The sequence below is a fragment of the Myiozetetes cayanensis genome, unplaced genomic scaffold, assembly GCF_022539395.1.
Source record: "Myiozetetes cayanensis isolate MyiCay16 unplaced genomic scaffold, myiCay2020 scf27, whole genome shotgun sequence".
Classification (NCBI taxonomy): Eukaryota; Metazoa; Chordata; class Aves; order Passeriformes; family Tyrannidae; genus Myiozetetes; species Myiozetetes cayanensis.
In genome coordinates this window covers 637295-665123 of record NW_026087488.1, presented here as the reverse complement: position 1 = coordinate 665123, position 27829 = coordinate 637295, and the positions used below count along the sequence as shown (strand labels likewise).

At 49.2% G+C, this 27829-nt stretch overlaps 5 protein-coding genes across 13 annotated transcripts in view; 4 read left to right on the top strand and 1 right to left on the bottom strand.

Moving 5' to 3' along the window:
* NLK (nemo like kinase) overlaps positions 1–2109 on the top strand; it is a 36092-nt gene extending 33983 nt beyond the window's left edge. For all 4 annotated transcript variants that reach the window (XM_050321727.1, XM_050321729.1, XM_050321728.1 and 1 more), the window contains one exon: positions 396–2109. In XM_050321727.1, coding sequence (XP_050177684.1) covers positions 396–450 — 55 coding nt within the window. In that variant the 3' untranslated portion in view covers positions 451–2109. The remainder of the gene's footprint in view (positions 1–395) is intronic.
* Positions 2110–2690: 581 nt separating this feature from the next.
* Positions 2691–6113, top strand: TMEM97 (transmembrane protein 97). Its single transcript, XM_050321749.1, has 3 exons — positions 2691–2837; positions 4454–4598; positions 5169–6113. The coding sequence occupies exons 1-3, from the start codon at positions 2718–2720 to the stop codon at positions 5417–5419; spliced, it is 516 nt and encodes a 171-aa protein (XP_050177706.1). The 5' UTR covers positions 2691–2717; the 3' UTR covers positions 5420–6113.
* A 720-nt stretch (positions 6114–6833) lies between these two features.
* IFT20 (intraflagellar transport 20) lies at positions 6834–8894 on the bottom strand. Its single transcript, XM_050321750.1, has 4 exons — positions 8655–8894; positions 8351–8436; positions 7704–7807; positions 6834–7266 (listed from the first exon to the last, which is right to left on the bottom strand). The coding sequence occupies exons 1-4, from the start codon at positions 8779–8781 to the stop codon at positions 7185–7187; spliced, it is 399 nt and encodes a 132-aa protein (XP_050177707.1). The 5' UTR covers positions 8782–8894; the 3' UTR covers positions 6834–7184.
* Positions 8895–8933: 39 nt separating this feature from the next.
* Positions 8934–19120, top strand: TNFAIP1 (TNF alpha induced protein 1). Of its 2 annotated transcripts, XM_050321747.1 has the most exons (8): positions 8934–9040; positions 9711–9861; positions 10610–10929; positions 12361–12530; positions 13378–13467; positions 13552–13604; positions 14117–14312; positions 14718–19120. In XM_050321747.1, exons 3-8 carry the CDS (start codon positions 10719–10721, stop codon positions 14934–14936), a joined length of 939 nt encoding a protein of 312 aa, XP_050177704.1. In that variant the 5' UTR covers positions 8934–9040; positions 9711–9861; positions 10610–10718; the 3' UTR covers positions 14937–19120. The 2 variants fall into 2 exon arrangements, with proteins under 2 accessions (XP_050177704.1, XP_050177705.1); XM_050321748.1 differs by lacking the exon at positions 9711–9861 and having other exon boundaries at positions 8956–9040.
* Positions 19121–20059: 939 nt separating this feature from the next.
* SGSM2 (small G protein signaling modulator 2) overlaps positions 20060–27829 on the top strand; it is a 41112-nt gene continuing 33342 nt past the window's right edge. For all 5 annotated transcript variants that reach the window (XM_050321565.1, XM_050321562.1, XM_050321564.1 and 2 more), the window contains exons 1-2: positions 20060–20194; positions 26143–26218. In XM_050321565.1, the coding sequence (XP_050177522.1) occupies positions 20138–20194; positions 26143–26218 (133 nt within the window). In that variant the 5' untranslated portion in view covers positions 20060–20137. The remainder of the gene's footprint in view (positions 20195–26142; positions 26219–27829) is intronic.

Below are 27829 nucleotides of genomic sequence, written 5' to 3'. Positions count from 1 at the left end.
GAATGTTTTAGGTTTTCAGTTTTCTCCGAGAGTAGGAAGGGCCCATAGATAAACCCCTTGTAAACTACTTATATGAACTCTTCTAGAATTTAAATAAAATGTGCAAAAGTTTCAAATACTATTATTGTGTAAAAGAAGAGAAGTCAGAGTGAAAATGAGAATAGGAAGGTCAGCAATTTGAGTTGTGGTTGTAGAATTGCCCTGTAAAAGCATCAGAAGGAATGACACGGGTGAGAGCACGTAGATAAAACGTCCTGCAGTGTTCGTGGTCAGGGTTGGTAACTGTTGCTCGGGGGGTGTTGTGTGTTGCTGGTTTGCCTCCCAGTCAAGCACTAAGGTTGTGGTCTGTGAGCCATTGCAAATGAACACTGATTTTCTGTGTCACTGCCTTGCAGCTCCACGGTCGCCCAGCCCTCCGAGATGCCGCCGTCTCCGCTGGTGTGGGAGTGACGTGGGCACGACGTTACTACTGAAGATGTGATGTAGCTTTCCACTGGAGTCTGGGATTTGCAATTCTGGAGGTTAATCATGCTTGTACTGTAATTTTACTAATGAAGTTTTAAAATAACAACCACTACTTGTACAATATGAATAATATTTAGAAATGTACTAGACTTTTAATCTTGTAAAGTGGTTGTGCTTTTAGAAGAAAATATTTTACCCAGAGTTGCACGTGTTTTATGAATTCTAGTGCAGCTGTGATGGCTCAGCTCAGAACAAACAGAATTGAACCAAATTCGGGGAGGTTTTTTCTTTTTTCTTTTCCTTTTTTTTTTTTTTTTTTAATTGAAGTGAGATTGTACAAACAGATAGACATACATTTTGATATTGAGCCATTCCTGGAGATTTTGGGTTTTCTAAAACTAAGGAATACAGAAAACTTGACTGCGACCAATCATGAAGTCCCTTTGGGGGGCTGTGACCACGGGAAGTGGCCACGTCCCCTGATGCCCAAACCCTATAAATAGCTTCTCACTAGAGCTGTGATGGTGATGTGTGCTGTTCTAAAATCAAATGTTGTGAGTAGAGAGAATGAGTTTGTGACTAGGAGAGACTAAACTTCTGTTTCCTTACCCAGTATAAATATATATATATATTTAATCTATTTTTATTAGAGGTTTTTCTGCTCTTTCTTACATAAAACCCCCCAGCATGCATCTTCTATGTGTGTAAATAATTCCATTTATGAGCTAATTTCAGAGATCCCTGACATCATTGCTGTATAGAGAGAAACTAGCTTGCACATTTTAGGTCTGTGAAATTTTGTGAGAACTTTTTCCTGCACTGGACAGTTGAGAGAAAAAAAGAGAAAAGGACAAAAAAAAGCACATAGGGAATTCTGTTAATTGTGTTTGTGTCTTTAGGCAAAGCTGTGGAAGTCTTGAAATGTCACAGTAGTAAATAACTTTTATTACTTTTTGGCTAATTCTTTTTCTGTTGGAACACTGAATTCTGTGCATATGTATATATGAACACAAATTGAAGGCCTCTACCTCCTGGAGTATACAACTTGGTTTGTTTACCTCCACATGATTTTTTTTTTTTTAAGTTCAGTGTGGAGACTTGAAACTTGAATGTCCCTTCCAACTTTTGTATTTAAAACAAGACTAGAAAATTGAAGACTGTTTTTCACCTGTACAAAGGAATACTAAAGGGTGGTCTTAAAATTTGAGCCTTGGTCTGGAGAGAAACCGTGGTGTTTGTTATGGACAATTAACTGTTAAAGTTATTGTAAGTTATCTGTATTTAGCAGAGTATTTTCAACAAGAGTGATCTGAGCTGGAATTGGAGACTATTAGTAAGTTATGTTTGGAAGTTTTAACTTCAATGAAGTAATTATTTGCTGTGAAAGAGACAAACATTGAATAACTGAACAAAGATGGTGCAATATCTTTGTTTTTTATGAGGCTCCTGAGAATAAAACCAACGGAAGCATTTCAATTCACTTGAATGAGAAACGTGTTTAATTAACGAGCCCCAGAAGACACTGGTATGAAAGGTAAAATCTCAGAGGTTGGTCAGTTAATGTGGCACACTTGCTGGTCACTTTGTAAAATGTAGATTTGGAGTACAGTGGTGAAAACATTAAATGTGACATTTGAAACCGCAGTGGTGGCCTTGTTATTTCCTGCTGATCCCCCACCTGCATTTGGGAGTAGATTGTTACAGTCATGAGTAACAACACAGGTAAAAAGACTCTGTGACATCACGGTTCGGGCACGGTGCTGACTTTGACACGCAGGTGTGCACACCGTGTAGGTGTCAAAGTCAGCACCGTGTAGGTGTCAAAGTCAGCACCGTGTAGGTGTCAAAGTCAACACCGTGTAGGTGTCAAAGTCAGCACCGTGTAGGTGTCAAAGTCAGCACCGTGTAGGTGTGCACATGGCTTGTGACGGGACTCACCTGCTGCCTCCGCCTGGTCCTGAGGGACGGCTGAACTTGCTCAGGTGTCGGTGCCGGCAGCGCTGCGATCCTGCTGCGGGAACCGGGGAAACCGGGAAAATGAGAACCGGGAAAATGGGAAACCGGGAAAATAGGAAAATGGAAACCGGGAAAATGGGAACCGGGAAAATGGGAACCGGGGGAGCCGGGGGGCGTGGCTGTGACTGAGGGGCGTGGCTGTGGTGGGTGTGGCTGTGACTGGAGGCGTGGCCCGGCGCCCATGGGCGTGTCCCTGTCCTCAAGGGGGCGGTCCCAGCAGTGGGCGTGTCCCGGCCATGGCGGCGGCTCCGCGGTGGCGGGAGCGGCTCTTCGCCCTTTACTTCCTCTCGCACATCCCGATCACGGCCCTGATCGACCTCCAGCCGCTGCTGCCCGCCGGGATCCCCCCGCGGGCCGTGAGTGGGGCCGGGGGGCCGCGCCGGGGCTCGTTCCGCGAACGCGCGCGGAGCATCCGCGGGTTTGGTGGGGCCGGGGGCGGCTTTGGCCGAAGCGCGTCTGTGGAGACGTGAGGGGGGAGAGGAACTGCGGTGAATGTGCGTGAGGGAGCGGCTGGGACACGGCGCGGCTGCTGCCCACGGGATGAATCACAGCCGGGTCATTCATTGGGAGGAGCGGGAAGGGGAACGCGAGCGGGAGCGGGGACGGGGCGCTGTGACCGCGCCGCTGCCCTGAGCTGTGCCCGGCTCGTGTCCCCATCCCGGGAGGCCCCGCTGAGCGGGCCGGGGGTCTCTGATCTCCCCGGGGAGCCGGCGCTGCGAATGTTCCTCCCCGCGGGTGGGCGGTGGGTGCTGCAGCTGCCGCCGCCCCGTCCTGTCCCCGCAGTGTCCCTGTCCCGCTGTCCCTCTGTGGGAGACAATCCTGTCATCCCTCCGGCCCTGTCCCCGCAGTGCCCCTGTCCCGCTGTCCCTCTGTGGGAGACAATCCTGTCATCCCTCCGGCCCTGTCCCCGCAGTGCCCCTGTCCCGCTGTCCCTCTGTGGGAGACAATCCTGTCATCCCTCCGGCCCTGTCCCCGCAGTGTCCCTGTCCCGCTGTCCCTCCGGGCTGGTGCCACGTGCCCCGGGCCTGGCTGCTGCTGGGCACTCTCTGATCCCGAGTTTCCTCTGATTCCTGCCAAAAACGTACGGGGGAGTTGTTGCCGCTGCAGCAGCAGGTATCCCAGCGACCGCATTTATTAGTTAAAATCTGTGGTTTGCTGGATTTTGAACAAAATAGTAGAAGACAATAAACATCATAAAGTTAATTGAAAGCACAGCTGTATGGCTGATAATTAGCTCAGCCCTCATCGTCAGGGTGAGGTCGGCTGTCACCTCCTCTTTGAGCCTCACAATTGGTGACGTGGTTTTTGCCATCAGAATGGCTGGAGAATTCCTCCAGTATAGGTACCACTTTCAATTAATAGTTAACCAGCAGATCCCAGTGCATATCTCCCTGTTCAAAGTCCAGCATAGAGCCATGCTGGAGTTTACATTTCTGTCGTGCAAACTGAACTGCAACTCCCTGAGCCCAAATCCTTGGATGGAGCTGTTCCAGGGCAGCAGCCGGGCTCCAGCCCTGGAGAAGGAGCCCCTAGAGCCCACTTGGCTGGGCAGGACCTGGGAGGGGGCTGGAGGCTCGCCCCTCAGTCAGACAGAGAGCCCCCCTGGGCTGGCACCAGCAGGGGCAGAGAGAGGAAAATCATAGCTACCAGTGTCAAGGAGCAGATTTTTGTGGTTTGGGTTTTTTCTGATAGGAAATCATAATTCAGGAGTAGTTTTTGGAAACTGTACTTAGTGCGGGAGTAATCCTAAAATTGCCTGTAGTGCAAATTTAATACAGACTTAATGCAAAGGGTTCATTGTTATAAACGTAGTCCCTGTTAAAACCACACTGCAGTGCAAATCCTCGTGTGCCAAGGTGGGATCACTGCGTTTTCCCACTGCACTGGTGGCTTCATCCAATTGAGAATCCCAGCCTTTGCCCTGCTGAGGTTGCTGTTCAGTGACAGAATGTGTTGTTTTGGTTTCCCTAAGCTGACAGACCTGTTGCAGCAATATGCAACTGCCTTCAGGGACCCCATGATGCTGCAGCCCCCGGAGTGGTTCAAGGCCTTCATCTACTGCGAAGCCTTTCTCCAGCTGCCGTTCTTCCCCATCGCCGCCTACGCCTTCCTGAAGGGTGGGTTTGAAACCAGAGGAGGGGCTTGTCCTGGGAGCTCTTCTGCATGACACCTGCTTTTGGAACAGCAGAGGTTTCTGATCAGTCTCCAGCAGTTTGAGGGACTACCCTGTGGAGGGCTGGGCTGTCACAGCCCTTACGACGAGTGTGCCATGAGAACTGGGCTACTCTCATAGCAGATTTTACCTGGGAAAGCAGCACAGGATAAAGTCTGTCAGACACAAAACCTTGTGACTACAGGCCCTTGTCAGGTGTAGCCATTTGTGTAACCAGCATCAGCATTTGCCATCTGGCACACTTCCCGGGCAGATAAAGGTCTGGGTCAAGCCTTTGTACTCGTTTTGTTACTTCAAAATTTTCAGGATCACCCCTTTGTTCTGAATTTCCATCAAGGGAGAGAAATTTCCTGGGTTCAACTAGTACTTAGGTTTTTTTGTGCTACCTATTCAGTCTGACTGGTGGCTGACCCTGGCAGAGAGGCAGCAGTCAATGTTCTGTTAAGTTAAAAGCCTCGGAATTCTGCTTGTTTCAAAAATACTTCAATACATTTTCCTTTTTGTTTCTGTGCAGGTGGTTGCAGGTGGATCAGGACTCCTGCCATTATCTACTCCACCCACGTAGCCACCACTCTGTTTGCTATCCTGGCCCATATCCTGTTCCACGACTTCTCCAAGTCCGAGCACGTGGGCCCTCAGACGCTGCGTGAGCGCCTCGTTCTGCTCTCTATATACCTGCCCTACCTGCTGATCCCCCTGCTGATCCTGTTCACCATGCTCTGCAACCCCCACTACAAACACGTGGAGAAGAGAAAAAGGAAGTAGCCCACCCTGGAAGTCTTACACACCACTCCTGTCCTGGATTTGGTTCCAACCCTGTGCTCAGAGTCCTCTGGGACAGACATCCCCCTCGCGTTGGCTGCAGCAGCTCCTACCAGAGCACTGGCTGCTGCAAGGAAAAATGGAATTGGTTTGAGTGCACAGCCCTGCTTCCACCACAGACAGCTCTGCCAGAGGCTGGGCCAGCAGCCCCCGGGGCCTCTCCAACAGGCAGATGGACTCGTAACCTTCCACGTGTAACTGTGAGGGGACACACTCACACTCTGCAGCTGGTATTGTTCTTCCAAGCTCCCTCTTTCCAAGATGACTGTTTGGAAACCACTTAAGTAGGAAATCTGTCTTCCAACAGCATATTCTGCAGACTCCCCAACTGATTACACCCAGATTTGCAAAGCTGTGCTTCTGAAACATTTCAAATCATATCCTGATTCTCAACTTCCTCACCCCTTCCTTTAAAATTTCCCTGCCTTTGCTTTGCTTCATTTTGATTAATTACAAATGTCTGATCAGTGGTAAATGTGCCAAAATCTGGATTTATGATACTTAAAGTTACCTTTGAAAATGAGAAATATTGGCTAGGGGATTTTGAAGTACTTCAGGAATTGTAAACAAGGAATTGCAAATTTCTCGCTTCCCTGAAATCATTTATAATATGGAAATAAATAACTACATGCAATAATCTGCATTTTATCTTTTTCAGGGAAAGCCTGAAAGGAACTTACAGTGACCATGATGACATGGTAGAGAGTTCACAGAGTAAATCTATGCATAAATTACAACAACTGAGAGAAATTCTGGGGTGGTTGGGGTTTTTTTCAATTGATCTGCAAGAACACTTGGAGGATGGTGAGATGTGACAGGGCCCTGTGAAGCTGCTCAGGTGCTGCCCTTGTATTTCAGGACTTCACTATGTAAAATGTAAGCCTTCCCCAGGCTTTGGAAAGAGCTACATTTCCATACTGGGTTCCCTGAAGACAGACACAAAACACATCTGTTTGCCCTTCAACAGGAGGCTTGAGTTCACATTTGTGTTTGTATAGTTATGTACTGCTGGTGTCACTGACACTTGGAATGGTTTCCATCCTAATAATGCCCATGAAAGAATTCAGCTCTCATATTATGGCATTCCTGAATGGACACTCCTCAGGAACAGTTCAAAGTTCTTAATTCTAAGGTAGTTTCTGCTTTTTTGTGTGTCTGTAATTGAGCATTCTGGAAATTATAAATTTCTGTGGTTTTTTCTAATTCTATAGAGAGTAATGTGGGCAATGTAGATCTAAGTTACTGCTGCTTGTGTGTGGTGTCTTTACAGACACAAAGAAAGTGGAAAACCACTGAGAGTGTCCAGGGAGTTGTAAACCTTTAAGCTGAAAAATAACAGAGCAGGAGGAACTACTTCTGGTACAGCCAGAAAGTCTGAGAACAATAATTTATTTCCCAATTTCTTTGAAAGAGCTGTAAAGTTCAAAAAGAGACACGACAGAGCACCAGTAGCATTAATTCAACTGTAATTTGAATTAGAACTACTGACTGTATAAAACTGGTATAAAATAAAGGCCAGAACAGTGTGTGCAGCTGTGAGCTGTCAGCCCTCCTTATTGCCACGGCTGGGACATTCACACCAAGGTAAAGCCCCTCCATTGCACAAACCATCTGCACTCCTGCACAGTGGAAATTGCATATTTCTGAAATTCTCAAGATTCTGGAATGGTCAAGTTTCCAAGTGAGCTGGTTTTTATCTTAAAATCCTCTATTTCTGGAAAATGAACTGGTCAATGAATTCATTCTGGTCCGCTTCGATTTTGCACAGAGTCTCGTACTCGATCCGGTACCTGCAAGAGAAAAATGGTCAAAGACCCCCAGCTGTGTGAGGGGGGTCAGTGCAGCCCCCCAAGCTGTGGGAGGGCAGCTGGGCTACCTGTGTGACCTGCCACTGTCAGCAGCCCGAGTCACACCGTGCAGCTCTCAAGGCCCTTCAGCAGCCAGACACAAGGCTGGTGTAGGTGTGCTGGGTTCTGCACTGCCCCACCTCCTGCTGCCCCCTTTGTTCAGCCCCAAAGGCCTCCGGGAGGAACCTGCTTTGGTTCATGCAGGGCCTGAAGGGAAGCCCAGGCCTCTGGCATTGTCCACACGCGCCCTGGGCAGGACGCACCTTCGCTGCAGGTGGGACTGTCTGAACCAACTGAGGGTCCCACAGGTGCTCAGCCCTGTGTCACCCTGAGCCTTCCCAGCCTGCACAACTCCCTGGAGCGCTGAGCACAAACCTCACCTTTCCAGCTGCATCTTTTTCTCGGCTATCAAAGCCTGGAGCTGCTGCTCCTGAGCCTCTCTCTGCTTTGCGATCGACTTCAGCAGGTTCCGTGCGCCGATGGCCTGGCAGCAGAGGGTTGGATGCGGTGAGGGGGTTTTGTTGATTTTTTTAGCCCCTTTCCCTCCCAGCAGGTCGATTCTGAGGTGATTCAGCCATGCCAGCAATAAGGGAGGGTGACACTGTGATCCTGAGGGGTTGGGCAGGGTGAGGCCTTTGGGGTGTCCCTCAGGAAGGAACAAAGTCACTGACTCCTCTGGACACACGACGAGGTCACTGGTCCAGACAAGCTCTGGCTACCAGAGGCTTCTTCTGCCTCTTGAGGACTAAGTTCTACCAGCAAAAGGAGCGATTGAAAAATACAGGTTCTGTTTATATGCAGAAATATTGACAAGCAGGAAGAGCAGCACTGTGACATGCAGGAGTAATGTGACAATGTCACAGGCTTCTAGACATTAATGTCCATTAAAAAGGCCCAGTTGGTCCCACGGAAATGCCAGTAGGATGCTGACAGGGAAACTGCTTCTGCTGTAAAGGGAGGGAGAATTGTTTTTTTCACACAGGGCAGGGCAGAGCTCATGAGAACCCAGGAACTAACTGCACAGTACCTTCATCTTCTCACTTTCTGCAGCTTTGGCCAGTTGGTCAACGAGCTCAATCAAGCTGCCCACTATTTTCTGAAATTCTTCTGTTTCTGCAAAGAAGATACCAGAGTATCTGCCAAGTGCAGAGCTGCAGAGCGGCCCTAAAGAGGAGCAACGCTCCTGCTTCGTGGTACAGCTTTTAGATGTTTATAGAGTTTACTGTAAACGGCCACGTTTTAAGATTTTCCTCAGAATCAGATAAAAGGGTAAGAAAAGAGGAAAGCCCTGGAGCGTGCGGGGGGCGGCCCGGGGGCCGTGCGGGACTCACTGTCCACGAAGGCCCGGCACTCCTCGCGGAGCTGCGCTGTCTGCGCCGCCACCTCGGGCTCCAGCACCCGCAGCTTGTTCAGCTCGTCGAAGTGCAGCCCTGCCGAGCCCAGCGCCGCCTGCGCCATCGGGCCGAGCGGGCCCTGCCAGAGCCCCGCGACGGCTCCGAGCACCGAGCGGGCCCTGAGAGAGCCCCGCGACGGCTCCGAGCACCGAGCGGGCCCTGCCAGAGCCCCGCGACGGCTCCGAGCACCGAGCGGGCCCTGCGAGGCCCGGCCCCGCCTCCGCCGCTCGGGGCCTGCCGGGAGGTGCCGGAGCTCTTCCGGGCCGGCGCTTCCCGGGGCGGGACGGGGCTCGGCCGGGCCGGTGCTGAGGGGCGGCCGTGGGGTGAGCGCGGGGCCGGGGCCGGGAGCGGGGCCGAATGCGGGACCGAATACGGGGCCGGGGCCGGGAGCGGGGCCGAATGCGGAGCCGAATGTGGGGCCGAATGTGGGGCCGAATACGAGGCCGGGGCCGGGAGCGGGGCCGAATGCGGGGCCGGATGCGGGGCCGGGAGCGGGGCCGAGCGGCCCTGCTGTGACCATCCCGGGGCCGGGGCCGCGTTGCTCCTTTCCCGGCGGGGCTGAGCGGGGCTGTTCCCTGTTCCCCCCTTGTCCCGCTGCCCCTGCCGCCTCCCCCGCGGGGCAGGAGGGCAGGGGCAGGAAGGAAGGACGTGGGGAATTCTCTGTCGTGTCAAAGCGGGTAATTAAAGGTCTCGCGGCTGTTTACAGCAAAGGCCCCACAGCTCCTTAGCAGACATCACTTGTAGCGTTTGCTTAATTGTAATAATGGATTAATTAATTAGAAACTGCAGAATAACGTTGTATTTTATGTCTAAGTTATGCAGTTCTTCCAATCTCGGGCAGTTTTAAGACACCATTGTAGCTGCCAAGTAATTCATTGTACTGATGGGTGGTTATGGGGCTTTTCTCTGTTGACAGCTGAGATGGGGTAAGAAAGAAGAGGGTTGCAGGAAGAATAGCAATGGAGTTAACAGGTGGTATATTTATTTTTAAAGGTCACTCGTGTCATAGGCACAGAACAGAGAGGGGGAAGTATTTGTAGTCTGAAAGAGTTTGAGAAAAACCAACAAAGAAAAAACAACAGAAAAAAAAAAGAAAAACAACAGCAAAAACTTTTTGAGAAAATAAGTACTTGAAGAAAGATAGGTAAGAAAGTTGTATTTGCACTTTTCTGGTTAGAGAACTTCAGGTTTGGCCTGGTAGAGTTTCATTCTTTTATTTGTTTACATTTTGAACTTATTGGGGATGAGAAGGTGAATGTGAGACCAGGAGAGGGAGAGGTGATGCCTGGCTGGCTGTTTGAGGCAGGTGTTCCAGAGAGTGGATGTACTTGGTGGGGAGTGGTGGTAATTTTTTTTTTTTCTTAAAACTACATTAACTGTTCAGGGTTCCAGGAGAGAGGAAGGAGAGTTTTGAATGAAAGGAGTTACCTGGAAATGGAATGTTAATGATCCAGCCTTTTGGTTTTGAGGCATTTGAGGAGTCATTTGTGTCTCCAGTTAAAAGTCAAACCAACATCAGCAAAGCCTGCTCAGGGAGGTGCACACACAGCCCAGCTGAAGGAGGGGCAGGAAGCTCTTCCAGTGTGTTTCAGCTCTGCCCAGAGAGTTGTGTTCTTTTGGGAAGCTGGGGGGGGATGGATTCCAGCACTGTTTAGGCCTGGCCTCGGGTGGTGTGTGGTGTTTGCAGTGCTGAAGAGGAAACTGCAGGAAGTCCAGGGAGTTTCAGCCACCTCAGAAATGCAGCACAGCCATAACCGGGCTGCCTTATGTCATGCGGGAATTGTCTGAAAAATGGCTCGACGTTGTTTTGTCACAGTGTGTGTGGCTGTGTCCTTGGGAACCTGCTGGCAGTGCCCCCCCCGTGTCAGTGCTGACTGCCCCTCTGTCCCCAGGTGATGAGCGCTCCGTGCCCGTCCCCGCCGGCAGACGCGTGAGCGCAGCACCACGGCGGGGCCCGCCCGGCCCACGCGCTGCAGGGTCGTCATCTACCTCCAGAAGGACATGTCTGGGGACACGTGCCTCGCCCTGTGCCCCAGCGCGGGGCCCAAGCCCAAGGCTGGCAGCTTCAAGGGGGGCAGCCTGGGCAACAAGTACGTGCGCCTGAACGTGGGCGGCTCCCTGTACTACACCACGGTGCAGGTGCTGACCAGGCACGACACCATGCTCAAGGCCATGTTCAGCGGCAGGATGGAAGTGCTCACGGACAAGGAAGGTGAGGTTGCTGTTCACAGTTTTGTGGAACAACTGGGTTTTGGTAGTTGTTTTTAAAATATCTTGACTACGCTCTGTTAAGAGTAGGGATATGTTCCAAAAATAACTTGGAACATTAGGCAGCCGGCTCCCATTGACGCTAGCAGTCCTCTGGCTTTGTAGGAACGTGCTCTTTTGTTACCAAAATTAACCAGGAAAGGACTAGGCCTGTTTCCTGCCCTCACGGTGTCTGAGCAGATTGTTGGTGGTGTTGTAAACACTGAACAGACAGTCTGTGGGTTGTCATTTCTGTCACATCGTGCAGTGGCATCACTGGAACTGCGCACGTGGGGAGGGACATGCAGTTTTCAGCTTTAGGGCTCAGAATAGCCTGGCTTGCTGTGTTGAAAATTCCTTTTTTCGTCCTGCCAGCAGCATGTTTCACCCGTGGCTCACGCTGCTGTGGCGGTGTTTAGGGTCAGCCAGGCAGTGTGTCACCTCTGTCACCTCTGGCTGGACTCAGGATATTGGCGTCACAAATCCCAGATACGTTACAGAGAGCAGAACAAGCAGTTTTGTATAAGAGCCTCAGCCCAAATGGAAAACGAAGGTCATATTCTCCAGTTGGAGCTGTGAGAATCCAGCAGGGGTTTAGCTTACTTTCCTAGGTTGTTTTCTGTACCTAGATCCCAAAATATCACTTTTTTTTCCGCTTTCCACATTATAGGAAAGGGTTTGGCACCGCATTAAGTCCTCTGCCTGCGTGCATCCTACGCTGCTATTGTTTGGCAGCAATCAGACATCCTGTTTCCTGGGGAATGTGACTTCAGGGATGTAAAATTGCAAGAACTGTCTGTCTGCTACTGTTTCCTGTGCTGCATCCCCTCTATGCTCCCTCCCGATGTGTCTGTCGTTTTCTCTGCTCCTCTTTGGGGACTAGAACAGCTTTTTTCCTACACTGAGTTTTCTGGGCTGGTCTACCTTTTAGCATCTTCAGAACACTTCTCTCTCTTGCACTCCAAAGAGCAGCAGCAGATGTGTTTGGAAAAGTGCCAAATCCTCATTGTTAGGCCACAGAACTTAAATCTACTTGATACAAACCTTTGTGAATTCTCTCTTCTGACTGTCCAGCATCACAGTGTAGCACTGCAGTTCGGTTCCTGCAGCAATCTTTGTGTCTTGTGCTGGAAGCTGAGTGTTTTTATCTCGAGGCTCTGCTTTTGGGATGCTGGAAAGCAATGGGAACATCCAGACAGTACCAAAGGGGTCCCACTGTCAGGTACTGTTCTGGAACAAGCTTCAGCTTGCTCAAAGTCAGTAGAGACTTGTACTGGGTGAAATGGGAGAAGTGTCCTTTGCAGTTTCAGGAAACCTCAGGCTTATTTAACCTCTCCAAGGAGCTTTTTCTTACCTCTGGGGTTGAGGTGACTGAAATGTGTTGGTTATTTTCCAGGCTGGATCCTCATAGACCGTTGTGGGAAGCACTTCGGAACAATTTTAAACTATCTGCGAGATGACACAATTGCACTTCCAAAACACAGGCAGGAGATCAAAGAGTTGATGGCAGAAGCCAAGTACTATCTCATCCAGGGCTTGGTGGACATGTGCCAAGCAGCCCTGCAGGTAAGGACGGAAGTAGCCTGTGAAGTTTTTTGTGGGTGATTTGCCTATAAAATTTACTCAAGATACCTTTAGAGATTATTTCATGGTCTAGATAATAACTGTAGGCAGAATGGGTTTGAGCCTCCAACTTTTTATTAAGGTTAGCCTGGAGACATATATATATATAACTTAGTCTTAAAACTGTGAAATGAATGTTTCTTGCAGGACAAAATTTAGTAATTACTGGGTGCCTCACATACTGGGTTCAACATACTGCTGGTATCACTGAAAGAAGTGCAAAGCCACACTGACAGTTTTCCTTCTGGTTTAGAATTTAAAATCTGGCTTCTACAAACAAAATGTTCTGAGGCTTCCCTGTTAGCTATTGAGCTTTTCTGAGTTTGGTGCCAGAGGGACCTGGGGGCACAGCTCGTCCTGCACACGCTTGGTTGTGACTCTTGTGTCCCAAGGGCTGACACAGTGTTGTCAGACCCTGCCCTGCCAAGTGTTCAGTTCACTGTACTGCAGTGGTTGAGTTGATTAAAACCAGTGCAAACTCCCTCTATCTTTTTCTTCAAGAAAGGATGGAATAATAAACCCATTTAAACCAAATATGACTAGAGATTGTCCTTGCTGTAGCTGAGGACATCCACCTGCATCCCAATATTTCAATTACTGCTGCCTTCTGGGGATAAGGAATCTCTGCTATGATTCTGGGTTGCAGATCAAGGTAAGCTGTGTGGTTGCTATAGCAACCCAGAGCTTCCTGTGCATCACAGCATTTGGGAACACGGTTTAGGAGACAGCAGCAGCAGTGTTAGCTTTAGCATTTCTCTCTTATTTCCTCTTTCTTCTTTTTTTAAAATAGGACAAGAAAGACCTGTATGAGCCTGTCTGCAGCATCCCTATTATCACCTCTCCGAAGGAAGAAGAGAGACTGATAGAGTCATCAATGAAAGTAACTGCTCCTAAGCACTATGAATTTATGCTAAGTGTATTCAAACACAGAACTTACCTTTTCTACTTTTCTCTCTCCCAACAGCCTGTTGTTAAGCTGCTTTATAATAGGAGCAACAATAAATACTCCTACACCAGGTATGTCTGGTTTTTTTCCTGCTATATTGGGAAAGTTTCCCTTTGACTGTGGGAGTGGAGGAAGATGATGGATGACCTAACTTGGCTGGTTGTGGGTTGGTTGGGTTGGGTTTGGTTGGGTTTTTTGCTTACAGCAGTGTTCTTCCAGCGCACCCTGACTCTTTTGCTGTGATCAAACCAGAGAACTGCAGTGAGGCTGGGCTTTGATCACCTCGAGTGTCAGTCAGGAGAGTTGTGAATAGTTGATGTAACTGTTTAGGACATTGTGCTGTTGTTATTAATTATATAGCTTGACCTCTAAAGGCTGATGTGTTTGCTTACAGGGGTCAGAGCAGTGTATTTGTATCTGAAATGGGCTGTTACCCCTCTTTTCTTGGCAGCATATGACAGTGAGTCACTACTTATTTGCATTCTGCAGTTAGATCATGCTTACAGCTGGGGAAGCAGCATATAAAATGAGCAGAGATGGCCAGTTGAGAAATCCCCTTCGTGCTTTTGGTGCTGTGTTTCAGTAACTCAGATGACAACCTGCTGAAGAACATCGAGCTGTTCGACAAGCTCTCTCTGCGGTTCAACGGCAGAGTCCTGTTCATCAAGGACGTGATAGGGGACGAGATCTGCTGCTGGTCCTTCTACGGGCAGGGCCGCAAGCTGGCCGAGGTCTGCTGCACCTCCATCGTGTACGCCACGGAGAAGAAGCAAACCAAGGTAATGGAGCTTCACCCACCTGTCTGGTACGGGTTTGAAATCACGGAATCCCAGAAAAACAGAATATTCTGAGTTGGGAGGGACCCACAAAGATCATCAAGTCCAGCTCTTAAGTGAGTGGCTAGCATGGTGAATCTACAGAATTTCCCTAAATTTAGGAGTTAACTTCTGATGTCTAGTAGTGCAGGCAAGGTGACCAGGGTTCAGCATTAGGAATCAGAGATACTGTTTTCCTTTCTAGAACAATCTAAAAGAAGAGCTGAGGGAAGTTGCCTGGTGGTGGGAGTAATCCTCTACCAGGGGTTAGTCTGCTTTGTTCATTTCTGTTTCCCCCTCTCTGTAACATTTGTCTCTTCACATGCGGGTTTGTGTTCCAGTCACATCAGCCTGTGCTGTCTGTTGTAGGTTGAATTCCCTGAGGCACGAATTTATGAGGAAACACTAAATGTGTTACTGTATGAAACCCCACGGGTTCCTGATAACTCCCTGCTGGAAGCCACGAGCCGGAGCCGGAGCCAGGCGTCGCACAGCGAGGATGACGAGGGGTTCGAGCTGCGCGACCGAGTGCGCCGGATCCACGTGAAGAGATACAGCACCTACGACGACCGCCAGCTCGGCCACTAGTGCTGAGCCAGGCTGGGGTCGGTGTGCTGGCAGGATCAGGCGGTAGGGAGGGATCCCCTGGGCTCTGGGGATTGATCTTCGTTTGGCATCTTGGCTCCCTGGACAAGCAAATGGGCATTTTGCGCACAAAGCAATACTAAAGGCTTGGACAACTGAGGTGTGAGTTCTGCACCACGTGCTTTACCTACGGACCGGCCCCTCTTCCTGCCAGGGGAGGGGTGAGATTTATAACACTGGTTCTCAGTTTGGGGTTGCTTTCTCTGTAACAACTTGCCGGTTTCCCTTTCCTGTGAGCGGTGAGGTGGTGTGGTTGGGAAAGCTTTTTCCAGACACCTGCCTGTTCAGGGTCTTGCATAATGGAACGTGCAGGCTTAAATCAAGATACTGGAGAGAGGACCTGAACGTGGCTACTCTTGGCAGACACTACATGTGATAACCCTGGGGAGAAATGGTTGTCTGGCCAGTCAGCTGCCAGCAGTCAGGTGCACTGCACGAGTGCTTTCTCCCACCCCTTTCCTCAGTACACCTGCAAAGGTTTGTGTTCCAGGACAGCACCCTTTAAAAGTCATCGAGTCCAAGGCAAGCTCTCCCAAAGTGGCAAGAGCCAAGTCATCAAACAACCTCCCCTTGTGAAAAATGAGAAGTCTTTGAAAATTGAAGTATGTATGTAATGACTTGTCCTGGGAGATGGAGAGATGGGTATGGAGAGGGAAGAAACTTCAAGTAAGCAAACTTGAGCAGATTGTGGCAGGGTTGCCCTTGTTTAGGCTTGTGACAGTGAAATCCTGTTTGTATAAACAAGGACAATCCATGGAATTGCTTTTACATTAGTTACCTCCTGTAGCGGGGGAAAAATTGCAGTGGCTGGTGAGGTACAGACTAAACAGTGTTTTATAAGGCTACATCGTGTGAATTCAAGTTCTGTGTTTTAAATTCCTTTTAGACCATAGAACTTGAAGTGGAAAGAGAAGAACAGCCTTAAAAATCTTGTTCTAGCATGAAACTGCAAGGGGCCTTGGGCACAGGAGAGAGGTGGCTTATACTGTATTTTAAACTGAAATAATCACTTTTATCCTGAGTGCTTGGCTGGGTGCTAATTGTACAGGGCACTTGAGGAGGTTTGAGTCAAGTCTACTCTGCAAATTGGGTCTCTGGGAACAGCTTCAAGTTTAGTATGCAAAGCTATTACTGTATTTTTAAATGTTTGCTTGTATGTTTGAGCTCCAGGTTGCATAGTCCAGTTTTACCACTGTCATTAATGGTTATTCCTGCTGGCTGTCCACTGGCAGCAATGGATATGTTGGATATGCTGCTTTTGTGTTCCAGTATTGTACTTGGTTGTGGAAGCTCCAGATCCCACGAGGGTTGGTGCTGAACTGCTTTGACCAGGGCCGAATCTACCTGTAAGATTTCAAGAAAAGTACTGCAAAAGCCTACAAGAAAATAATCTCAAATTAATACAGTGAGGTCATAAGTAGAATTGAGGTGTAGGTGGTTTGGGAGTACTGGAAGCAGGAGAGAGAACAAAAAGATTCTTTACACCCATTTAGGTTTTTGAAAACAGAGTTGCTGGGGGTTAATAAGAAAACAGTAATGGCTATAAACTTTCAGGATTTTCTTGCCTGGCCAGGCCTCTACACGTGGCAGGATTCACTTCATTCTCCTCACATTCAGGAAGCAGCACTGCACAGAGATGCACCTGCCTTGTTGTGAAAGGCCTCTTGAAAACTCTTAATAACCTCTTCTCTTTTATATTGCTCTCTGTAAGTTTTTGTTTTCCAGCTGTTATTCTGTTGTGCCAGGGAAAATACAGCTGCTGAGGTTAGTTTTGACAAAGATTTTTGTGGTATTTCTCTCTAATTCTGCTAGAGTGTGATGTGGATTTTTACAATTTTTTCCCTCCACTGATGCTATTTAATTTGAAGCCACCAGCAGAGGCTGCAGTGATAGAATCTTTGCACTTAATGGGTTAGCTTTATTCTCTTGTGCTTTTTCCATCTTGTAACAAAGGCTGCTGCCGTTTAAAATCCATGTGTGGCACTTGTGTCTTGGAAAATTATTTGTATTATTTTTTTCTTGCTACTATCATAGTGAATGTTAATAGATTGAGTGATGCTGGTAGCCTTGCAAAACTGTGTTAAAAAAGTTATAAGCATAAAAATGTCATATTTGCATTTATTTTCTCTGGGGAGGACAGGTATGGGAAGGAGTGTGTGAAGAAGAATGAGCGTCAGATCCAGGTGCTACTCCAGAGGCTTTCTGTACTCCCAGGAGTCATTAATGAAATGGATCCAACATGTGAATTATTACACTGTAAGAAGCAGAGAAAAGCTTGTGTTTTGGTTTAGTTGGTTTTCTGTCCCTGTCTCCCAGAGCAAACAATTAGTATTAATCTTCTACCAAGTGCAAAGGAACTTCTTGATGTTTATGGAATATGGAATATCAGTAAGAAGTGTCAGCAGTTATGAATGTGTTTAAAAATGTGCAGATATCCTTTTCATTTCACTGTAGTTTCTCTTGGGAGTCCTGCTTGTCTGGAACTGCTCCAGCACAGGGTGTTATTGAATGTCCTTGCACCAAAATCATGGCCTGGGGATGTGGTGTCTCTGACCAGCAGGTTCTGATAATTTTGTGATGTAACACATGCTCTGTATTCTCATCTTAATCAGCCTTTATGTGATTAAAGGCTGTGAATTATTTTGAGAGGAACATTCTAGTCGTTCTAGGACATGCTTTTATGGCCTGGTGTAAAGGAGAAGCAGCAGCACTGAGCAGGATGATGCAGTTTAGAGTCAGCATTGGTGGGTTTGCAGGGAGCTCCACACTGCTCGAGGGAGCGATGGCTGTGCTGCCTGAGGGTCCTCTCTGCTGGCTCTAAATAGACAGATAAGGACAGTTCTGGTTTCTGATTTATGTGTTTGTCTGCAAGCTGAGACTTGTAGTGGCTTCCCATATAGACCATCACCAATAGGTGTGTTAAGGAGGTGCCTGGGAATTTGGGGGTAGCCTTTGGGAGGAAGGAGAGGCCTTTTTGCCTCATTTGTGGGGTGTGAATTCTGACTACATTAGCTGGCATTCTTCCAGGACTCGCTGTCCTCTTTGCTCCTGAATTTAAGCAAACCTTTGAGCATTCAGGCAGACTGAGGGCATGAATGGAAACTGTTCCCTGCCATCCCTGCCCAAGCCTGTACTAAAGGCTGCTGTGCCAACAGCCTGGGTCCTCCTCCAGGGCAGGTGTCTCAGTGACTGACTGCTGGGGAACAGATATTCAGGATCAGTGTTAGAGGGGAGAGCTCTGCAGGCCAGCAGCTCCTGATGGATGCCGAGACAAAACTCACTGCTTAACCTTCACCTTGACATTTAGTTTTTGGGACAGCAAGAGATTTATCCTGCTATAATATTCCACTCCAGCAACTTTTATCTCGTGCACTTCTTGGTTAAAATAGAGAATAACTGGCTGGGACTGGAAGATGTTGCAGGGGCCTGAGAGCTGTATTTGAAATGGGCAGTACTTACTGTGGGTTTGGTTTGACTTTTTTTTTTTTTTTTTTTTCTTTCCCTTGGGAGGGTTTTAATTTTCAGACCCAATTCCCTCCAGGCAACACTGATGAACATACCTGAACTGGACGGGTCTGGCCCAGCAGGCCCTGCCTTACACAGTTAGATTGTGTCTTCTGACAATCCTTGGCATTCAACCTTCTCAGCCAAATTCCACCCCCGGCGCTCCGGGGAGAGCCGAGGTGTCTGTGGGAGGTGAGTGGGCACCAGTCCCGTTCCAGCTCTGTCACTCCCTCGGGCACACACAGCAGGATGTGTTTTCTGTATATGTGTTATTTCTTCTCATCTAATACAATGGTGAAAAGACCCTCCCCTACCTCAGAGGGATGTTGTATTAATTTGTTTAATAATAGTAAAGGATTCTTTGGGATTTCTATAATATTTTGTATCCAGAGGACAGCAAGTATGACTGCTGATCTTGTTTAAATTGACATTCTGCGATCAAGTTGTTTTCTTAAAGCATCAGTCTTTGTTTTATTTTTATGTCTAACTTTTTTAGGGTCTTACAGATAAATTACTTAGTTAATGCAGTAATTAATTAGGTGTTGATTTAAGTGTTTTATCAGTACATTAAATGGAAATGGAACACTAATTTTTAATAAAGTGTTATATTTTGTCTTCTGTGATTTGATCCCCACCTGTGATTTGGGATTCCTAAAGCACAAAGGTGCTGTGGTGGTACATGGATTTGGGATCACAGGGACACCTGTGTGTGTCCGGGTGCCCGGATCAGCTCCGGGCCGGGATTACAGGACAGTTATGGGGCCGTGGTGGATCCATGTCCCGGGGGACCGCTCCCGTTCCCTGGGCTATCTCTCCCATCCCGGATCTCTCTCCCATCCCAGGATCTCTCTCCCATTCCAGGATCTCTCTCCCATTCCAGGATCTCTCTCCCATTCCCGGATCTCTCTCCCATCCAGGCTCTCTCTCCCATCCCGGCTCTCTCTCCCATCCCGGATCTCTCTCCCATTCCAGGATCTCTCTCCCATTCCAGGATCTCTCCCCCATTCCAGGCTCTCTCTCCCATCCCGGATCTCTCTCCCATTCCAGGATATCTCTCCCATTCCAGGATCTCTCTCCCATTCCCGGCTCTCTCCCATTCCCGGATATCTCTCCCATTCCAGGATATCTCTCCCATCCCGGATCTCTCTCCCATCCCGGATCTCTCTCCCATTCCAGGATATCTCTCCCATTCCAGGATATCTCTCCCATCCCAGGCTCTCTCTCCCATCCCGGCCTCTCTCCCATCCCGGCCTCTCCCATCCGGATCTTCCATTCCGGATTCTCCCATTCCAGGATCTCTCTCCCATTCCAGGCTCTCTCTCCCATTCCAGGCTCTCTCTCCCATCCCAGGATCTCTCTCCCATTCCAGGCTCTCTCTCCCATCCCGGATCTCTCTCCCATCCCAGGATCTCTCTCCCATCCCGGATCTCTCTCCCATTCCAGGCTCTCTCTCCCATCCCAGGCTCTCTCTCCCATCCCGGATCTCTCCCCTCCCGATCCCCTCAGGCGGTCCCGCCCGCCCCTCAGCGCCCCCTCTCGGCCGTGCCGCGGCGCCGCCCCGGCGGTGACGTCAGGCCGGGTGAAGATGGCGGCGGGCGCCGGTCGGGAGCGCTGCCCGCGCTGAGACCGGAGCCGCCGCCATGAGCGGCTCGGCGGACGCCGCGAAGGAGAAGCTGCTGTGGAACGTGAAGAAGGAGGTGAGGGCGGGGGCGGTTCGGGGCTGCGCGGAGGGTCCCTGCAGGGAGCAGCCTCGGTGTCCGGGCGGGCGGCCGCGGCCGGTCCCCGCGGGAGGCGGTGGGGTCCGTGCGACCCTTCCCGGGCTGTCGCCGGGCCGGCGGCTCTGGCGGGACGGTCGGGGCGGTGCTGCCTCGGGAGCGCCTCGGGGGCTGTTCCCAGGCGCACCTGGGGAAGGGACGTGGCTCTCCAGCTGCGGCAGGAGGCTGCCTCCAACTCCTGCTCCCGGCTCCCTTCCCCGGAGGTTGCGTTCCCCGTAGTACTCGGTGTTTAGGACTTTTCCTTGGCTGTGAGCTCTGGAGGAGAGAGGGGAGAAATCTGCGGTAAAGAAAGGTGTTGCTGAGGTCGCCGTGGGGGAGCCCTGGTGGAGGTGCCGCTGTCTGGCGCCGGCACCCGCGCCCCGGGCAGGGGAACTCGGGTGGCGGCTCCTGCACCCGTGTGTGACACTGCCGGGCCGAGCCGGGCCGAGCCGAGCCGGGCCGGGCCGTGTGCAGGAACGGGGGCTGCTCACACTCGCCTTTGGGCTCCCTCGCAGCGTGCCCTCACGGGGTGCTCGGCAGGACGGACGGACGGACAGACAGAGCTGCAGCGATGGCACCGGGCGGGATGGCCCCTGCTGAGGGTCCCTGCCGAGTGCTGTGGGAGGAGGTGCCTGTGCTGTGCACACTCCTGGGACCGTGGGCACGGCTGTTCCAGCTGGGACTCCCCGGGGACAGCGGCCCCTCTCCCGGTGCACCCGGGAGCCGTACCCTGTGGCGCTGACCGTGCCACAGCTGTGTGGCTGCCTGTTCTTACACAGGAGTGAAGTGGAGGTTTATCCATCACGGCGATAGCAAGTATTTTGAACAGGTACCTGCCCTCCTGCTCCTTCCCCTCCCCGGGCACTGGGGAGACAGCAGCAGCAGCAGGGGAGCAGGATCGATCAAAGCTCAGCTGAAAAGTTGTTGCTATGGCCGAGGTTCCCGAGCCCGACTGCGGTGTCCCGATATTCGTTAGTGTTGAAACCAGAACACGTCAGGTGTCTCGGTCAGCGTGGGGAGAGTGGAAGGTTAGAGCAGGGACAGGCATGTATGATATGTATGCAGAGCAGCGGGACCATGTCCTGGACTGACCCAGCCAGCCCCTGGATGGGGGCTGCTCACCTGCTGAATGCAGCCATGAACCTGCCACTTGGATTAGAAATTTGAGCTTTAACTATGACTTTTGAGCCAAGACAGTGTAAGGTTTTATTTAGAAGTGAGTGTGCTTGCTCTCCTGGGTAATGTTTAAATATATAAATAAACCAGAAAAATGTTTTCCAAATCTGAAAATTACAATCTTGTGCTAATGTGCGAGATGGAAAGTGAAATGGATTTTTGAGATCCAAGCCAGCTCGAGCTGACAACAAGTGGTATGTAATTAAAAAATCTGAAGCTAATTTGTTTTTAAAGTCTCTAAAATGTTTTTAATTGGACCTTGGGTTTTAAATTACTTGAATAATGTTTGAAAGTGTTATTTGTACCTTCTGTGTCATCTGCTTTTTTGTTTTGTCATTGATCTGTTTTTTCCATCTCCAAATCCTTACAAATGCTCTTTTAGAACGTGTATAGTGGCTTGGCTTTTTGGGGTTGGCCAGAGCTTTCCAGCTTTGGTGTTTGTAAGCAGGTTGAGGTAACACCCCTCACCTGTGCCCTCACAATGTGTGGCCCCTGTCTGTGCTCACAGTAAGAAAATGGGCTCAGAAGGCAGTTGGAGACACTGAGATGGAGATTTTATTTGTCTTAAGTAATCAATTGATGGAGGCAGGAATTGAACACAAGTCACTTGTAACCACCCATCAGATGATGCTGCCCTTAATGACTGTAATTAACTTTTTCTGATAGAATTTTCAGCCTCATTTTTTATGCTGTGTGACTTTTCACACAGCCACTTCTGAGTGCTGTGTGCTGGTGGGCTTGCTGGGAAAACCTGACTCATCCATGGCCATTGTCAGAGCCATCGTTCCCTTCCCTTGGCCTTTAAATCCAGGCTCTACTTCCCATTAAATTATATTCCCATAACCTCAATATCCAAAGGAGTTCAGAGGCCACAGCTTCTTTCTGTGTGCTGTTCCACCAAGCCTGTTAAGATTCAGTTGTCTTTGCAAAATATGTAACTGTCGTCTCCAAAGTCACTCAGTGCAAAGTGTTCAGTTTGTTTTGCCTCACCCTCAGCTAAAACTTCTGTATTTTTCCTTTGGGAAATTTAATGCTGTTTGCTTTTCCTCAGATGGACTTTCAGTTCCCACTGGTAGGGAATGTATTTTGTTGGCTCTCACAGAAAGGAAGACATGTAATGTGTTTTGAAAATGTAACTCTGCTGGGATTCATGCTGAGGCTGCTTGGAAGTTCACGTTTCAAACATTTATCTCTCTCTGCAGGAAAATCTGTTGTGACAAGCAGAGTCATAAAACAGGCTTTTCTCTGGCCATTTCCTTCTGCCTCCTGAAATGGAGGGGTTTGACATTTCTGGATTTAAACACAGCACTTTCTGGCTGTGAAACAAACAGGATAACAATAACCTTAGCAGTTCCACGCTGCAAGATTTCAGAGTGCTTCAGAAACAAAATGTCTCAACGTGCAACTGCAATGCAACCACTTCTGAGCAGAAATACAGCAGTTATTGAACAGCTTCTCTTTGCACCAGCCAGTCCTTCCTCAGCAGTAAGGAGTCAGTGCAGCAGTGCTGTTGATAAAGGAGATAGATAAGCAGTAGCTGTACAAGCTGAAGAAGGCACAGGTGCTGGACATGAAGTTTTGCCCTTTGACGAGAAAACACTGTGGGCTTTAACTGTGGTCCTGGTTATTCCGGTACTTTTATGAGCACTATTCTTTGCCATTTATAAAGCTTCCTTGTAACAAAAATTAAAAAAAAGAAACATAAAGACATTTCTCTTGTGTACTTTTTTTTGGTGAAACTTACTAAATAATCCATGTTTTATGATGTAAGTCTGGTGTTTGGCTGCTTCTGAAAGTTTTGGCCATTGTAGGATGTGGGAGAAGGTCAGAGCAGTGATCCGTGAAAACATGGTGCAAAAGCTGAGCAGCTTGTCTCCAGGGAGCTTGCTGTGCTTTACCTGGGTAATGCTGCCACCAGGACCTTCCTTACTCCTCAAGTGCTGAGATCTTTACTCGGGTGGGCAGAGCTCTCCCTGCTCGGCAGCGGTTGGCAGGTGTGGTGCCCATGAAGTACCATTTCCAGGGAGAGCAGGGTGTCACTGAGGCTGATGTGGTTCCCTCTTGCTGCCTCTGGCTCATGGACAGACTGACCTGCACGTGCTGCCTCTGTGCTTGTGCCACCTGGCAGGTGCAGGTGACAGCCTGGTTACGGTGTGTGGCTCCTGTGCTGACTTGCAGGGGAGGCACAGGGAACAGGAGGGCTGTTTCTAAGGCAGTTGAGGGAGCTGGTGTCACACCTCAGCCCGAGCTCTCCCTCCCAGGTGCACGGGCTCCTCTCCAGGTTCTGGGACCAGCTCTGGCCCAGCTGGAGGCTGCAGCCCTCCCTCCATCCCTTGCACCAGCAGCAGGTCCATAGGCTTTCTGGATTTCCTTACCTGTGCGGGTGGATGATGTTTCTGTTAATGAGATTAGTTTGCAGTTTGGTCAGGTCTGCTGGTAACTGCCAGTGGGTGTGAGCGGAGGCTTGTGCTCAGAAGGCTCAATTGACAAGTGCCTCCCCAGAACAGAGGCACAGCAGTCCCTACAAAGCCAGGCAAAATTGCAAGGGAATAAAAGAAAAAAAAAAAAAGGCTTGTGTTCCATTTGATCAGAAACATTTGCTTTAGCTCCTTGCCTGGAGCGTCCATGAATTACGTGGCAGTGAGGGATGACGTGGGATTGAAGAACGCTGCATTCCAGCTTTTGAATCTTCTCATCTCCTGTCTATGCCTTGAAAATGTTTTCTAATAACATTCACTCACTCTCCAGAAAATGCATGGAGCTTGCTTGGTTGTGGTGGCAGTTGGGAACACACCAAGTGCCTGCTCTGTGCTCTCAGCTCTGGAGTCTTGGGTTTGACGTCTGCTGGGAGGCACTGGATGGTGCATCTGAAACCATTTTCTTTCTCAGTTTTTATACACTTTAAATTTTTTGTTGACTGAGATGTAAATAACATACTGAGCTAATAAAGCCCAATATCTGGAGTATGCTTGGGAAATGTGTGGTAGCAGGAAATTGGCTGCTGAGCACTGTGAGGTCCTGAGCTCTAACACCGTGTCAGAAATGCTGCAGGAAAGAAACAAATTGCCTTGCTCAGAGTTTATATTGCCAGGCCTCAGGTGTGAGCAGTGAGCCAGGTTTTATAAAGTGCAAAACACTTGCTTTGAAGTCCTCAGCTATAAAACATGTTCTACTTTCAAAGCCTCTTGTTTGCTTTTTCCCCTCCAATGTTTTCTTTGCAACTCAGAGGGCTCCTGTTTGATAAGGAACACAAATTCTGGAGGATCCACTTGATCCAGAATTTGGGGCAAGGCGAATGCCATGTGTTGAGGCTCGTGCAGCAAGTGCTGGAGCTGCAGCCTTCTGCCAGCCGGGCTGGGGGTGTACGAGTGGGCATGGAGGCCTCAACATGATTACTGGGGGAAGGGATGCTTGGTTACAGCATCCAGAATTGGCCTGGCAGAGGAGGAGGATGCCCCTCCAGACTGGAGAAAGGATCCCCATAGGCAGCTGCAGAGCCCAGCTGTCAGTAGAGCATTGCACCTGCACCTTCTGCTGCTCCAGTGCTGAGTGGGGAGGCTCCATTCCTTTGGACCTGTCAGCACCGTGGAGGAGTGGGACCCAGCTTCCCTAAATGTTGGAAGAAGGGAGTGTCTGGTTAAGTCTCCTGTCATGGTACCACTTACTTTCATATACTGAAAGTGAATTGGCATTTCTTTAGGCAGTGTCCTAACCCTGTAATTATAGCTCACAATTGAGAGAAGCCAAAAATGATGGTGGATTTGTATATGGAAGAGAGCAAGCCCTCTGTGGCCAGGAGGAAATGAGTGTCTGATAAATGAGTTGGTGGAGACAAATAGGTTTCAGCTGGTGTCAGGCTGAGGAAGCCTTTGGGGAGGAATAAGGTAGCAGATGAATGGAGAGTGAGTGCAGCATCTCACCAAGAGCCTCATTGTAAGAGTTGGCTGTTTCTTCCTTAATTTTTGAAAGTCAGTAATTTACACTGATTTCCCTCTGGAGCTTGACACATCAGCCCTGAAACTGGAAAAGAACTTTGTTTTAAATGTTAAGAAGTGTGATAAATGTAATTTTATTTGCTTTAATTCTTAAATCGTGTCTTGAAGCACAAACTGAAGGCACTGCCTTCTCTGTAGGTTCTGTAATAATTTTGTACAGTGTTTGGTGCAGCAGAGCTTTGAGGGCATAAGTTGTAATTGCTGTGGCATGTGAAGTCCCCAGGCAGGGGGAAGGTGGCCGTAAACCCCTCTAGGGCTGTGTGCTCATGTAGCTCAGGGATGTTTTGTGCTTGAAAAATTGCTGAAGGGCACAAGTGGAGAGGGGACATGGCAACACATGATCTGGTTTCATGAGCAGAAGGAACTGTGTGCAGGAGGGCCAAGGGTGAATCATGAAGTTTTGCACAGCCCTTTGGAACTTGTGCTGGAGAAGTTCTTCAGAGGGTATATTGGGCACACTGAAATAATTCAGCCTTTTGTGGGGGCACACCCCAAAGAGACCTGTCCTTGTTCTGCCAGAGGTTCCCTCATTCCATGGTAAACTGCTTGGGTTTGTCTGCCTTTCCCTCCTTAAATCCATCCTTCCCTGCAAAGTGTGACCTGTGTGAGTTGTGAGTCTGTTGGTGATGGGGAAAAGGCAATCAGTGGTTGAAAGCAACTCCCAAATGCTGTGCTGGTTTGTGCTGAGGTCATACAGTCATTTCTCTCTGCTCATTTCAGGTGAAGCAGATCATGGAAGAGGCTGTCACCCGGAAATTTGTCCATGAAGACAGCAGTCACATCATCGCCTTGTGTGGTAAATGTCACGTGGAAGAGCTAACACTACCTAACCTTACTTTTCCTCTAGAAATGTCTTTTCTCTGCTGTCAGAGGTAAATGCAGGGATTTAGACATTAGAAATCATGGTGCTCAGGCCCATGCCACCTTTTTATAATTGCTACATGTGTGTATACATTACAAATCATAAAGTAACTCCTACTAAAATTTATCTACTGCATATTTGTACTGTACAGAGGAGGAAAAGTAACTGTGGGAAATGGTCCCAAGACAGGAGGAGGTGCAGGATCCCTGATCCAGTGCCCTTGCTGCAGATTGCCTGTGTGATCCAGAGAGCTCCCAGTGTGGTCTATCTGGTCCCTGTTCTTGAAGTCCTGTTCTGGAAGCCATGCTTGGTGTAAGGCAGCTATTTCTGTTAGACTCTGCTTGGCCAGAATTAGGAATACTGTGAAGTCTTCTTCACATGTCTCTCTTCCTCCCACTGTGATTCTAGTTGGTTTTGTGTTCTGGATTCTTCAGCATCTGAAGAACTAATAACTCCATGAGCTGACTCATTATTGCCCAGCCCGCTGCTGCTTTGAATGTAGACCTTGAAGCAGGTGAAGCTGAATGTTCTGTTTTCTCTTTGGCTGATTGAATGGAGAAACCCCTTCCAGTAGATTTGGCTAACAGCTCCTGGCTGGGACTCTCCTGTGTGTGCAGTTCTCTTCCCTCCCCCACTCCAGTTTCATGTGCCTCTTCAAGAGGTTTTTCCCTTCTATTTAAAATAAGATTGGCTCAGTACATGAGTCATTTTCAGTGAATCTTTGTTATAAATATAGAATTCTTGTGAATCATTTTACTCTCCTGCAAGGCTCAGTTTAGCAAGAGTCTCTTAAATACATGATAGTTGATTTTCAGGGTCTGTCTACATCAGTAACTGAACATTTCCCAGCTGCCCTAGGTCCTAGATGGCTGAAAGCAGTGCCAACATTTTCATCCTTGTGAGGAGTGCAAGGGGTTCTGTATTTGTTCTCAACCCAGTGTATAACCCAGTTGGATCCCAGGGGCTCTTTCATCCCCCTGATTTCTGGAAGGTGCAGCTCTGGTTTGGAGCCGCAGCAGCTCCGTTTGGGCTGTGCAGCGTGGCTGGCGTGCACCACGGTGGGACACAAGTGCCACACTGCTTTGTGCTGGGGTTCTGTGGGGCGAGTGTCCCTGGAGGGGTGTGCTCAGTCGAGGGCAGTGACGCAGGTGTGTCCGTGGCATCCTCAGGGGCTGGCGCTGCTGGGAGAAGCTGGATGTGGATGTTTGCAGCCTGGGTTATGTGGAGGCGTTTCCTTGGGAACGCAGCTGACATCCCTGACGTGGGGCCTCGCTCAGCTGAGCTGGCTCTGCGGCAGGGAGTGCTGAGCCCTCCTCCTGCGGCCCTCTCTCCACCAGCGTGCCCGAAGCTTCCATGGCTGCACTTCTGAGGGAAGGAGGAAGAAAAAGGAAGCTTTTCTCTGTCTTTCCAGTTACCTGAAGTGTATTTACAGGGTTTCCAGTTCAGTACATTACACTTGCTGTCTTTGTCCAAAAACTACCTGCATTTTGCTAAGCCTTTTCTGTGTAGTTGTCCATCTTTAGGTCTGACAGTAACGTGCTGCTT

Bases quoted from the DNA above. Each gene is read 5' to 3' on its own strand.
- TMEM97 (XM_050321749.1), top strand. From the start codon at position 2,718: ATGGCGGCGGCTCCGCGGTGGCGGGAGCGGCTCTTCGCCCTTTACTTC. The intron at 2,838-4,453 runs GTGAGTGGGGCC...GGTTTCCCTAAG, and splicing joins CCGGGATCCCCCCGCGGGCC to CTGACAGACCTGTTGCAGCA. The intron at 4,599-5,168 runs GTGGGTTTGAAA...GTTTCTGTGCAG, and splicing joins CGCCTACGCCTTCCTGAAGG to GTGGTTGCAGGTGGATCAGG.
- IFT20 (XM_050321750.1), bottom strand. From the start codon at position 8,781: ATGGCGCAGGCGGCGCTGGGCTCGGCAGGGCTGCACTTCGACGAGCTG. The intron at 8,437-8,654 runs GTGAGTCCCGCA...TCTTCTTTGCAG, and splicing joins GTGCCGGGCCTTCGTGGACA to AAACAGAAGAATTTCAGAAA. The intron at 7,267-7,703 runs GTGAGGTTTGTG...TTTCTCTTGCAG, and splicing joins AAAAAGATGCAGCTGGAAAG to GTACCGGATCGAGTACGAGA.
- TNFAIP1 (XM_050321747.1), top strand. From the start codon at position 10,719: ATGTCTGGGGACACGTGCCTCGCCCTGTGCCCCAGCGCGGGGCCCAAG. The intron at 12,531-13,377 runs GTAAGGACGGAA...TTTTTAAAATAG, and splicing joins TGTGCCAAGCAGCCCTGCAG to GACAAGAAAGACCTGTATGA. The intron at 13,605-14,116 runs GTATGTCTGGTT...GCTGTGTTTCAG, and splicing joins AATAAATACTCCTACACCAG to TAACTCAGATGACAACCTGC.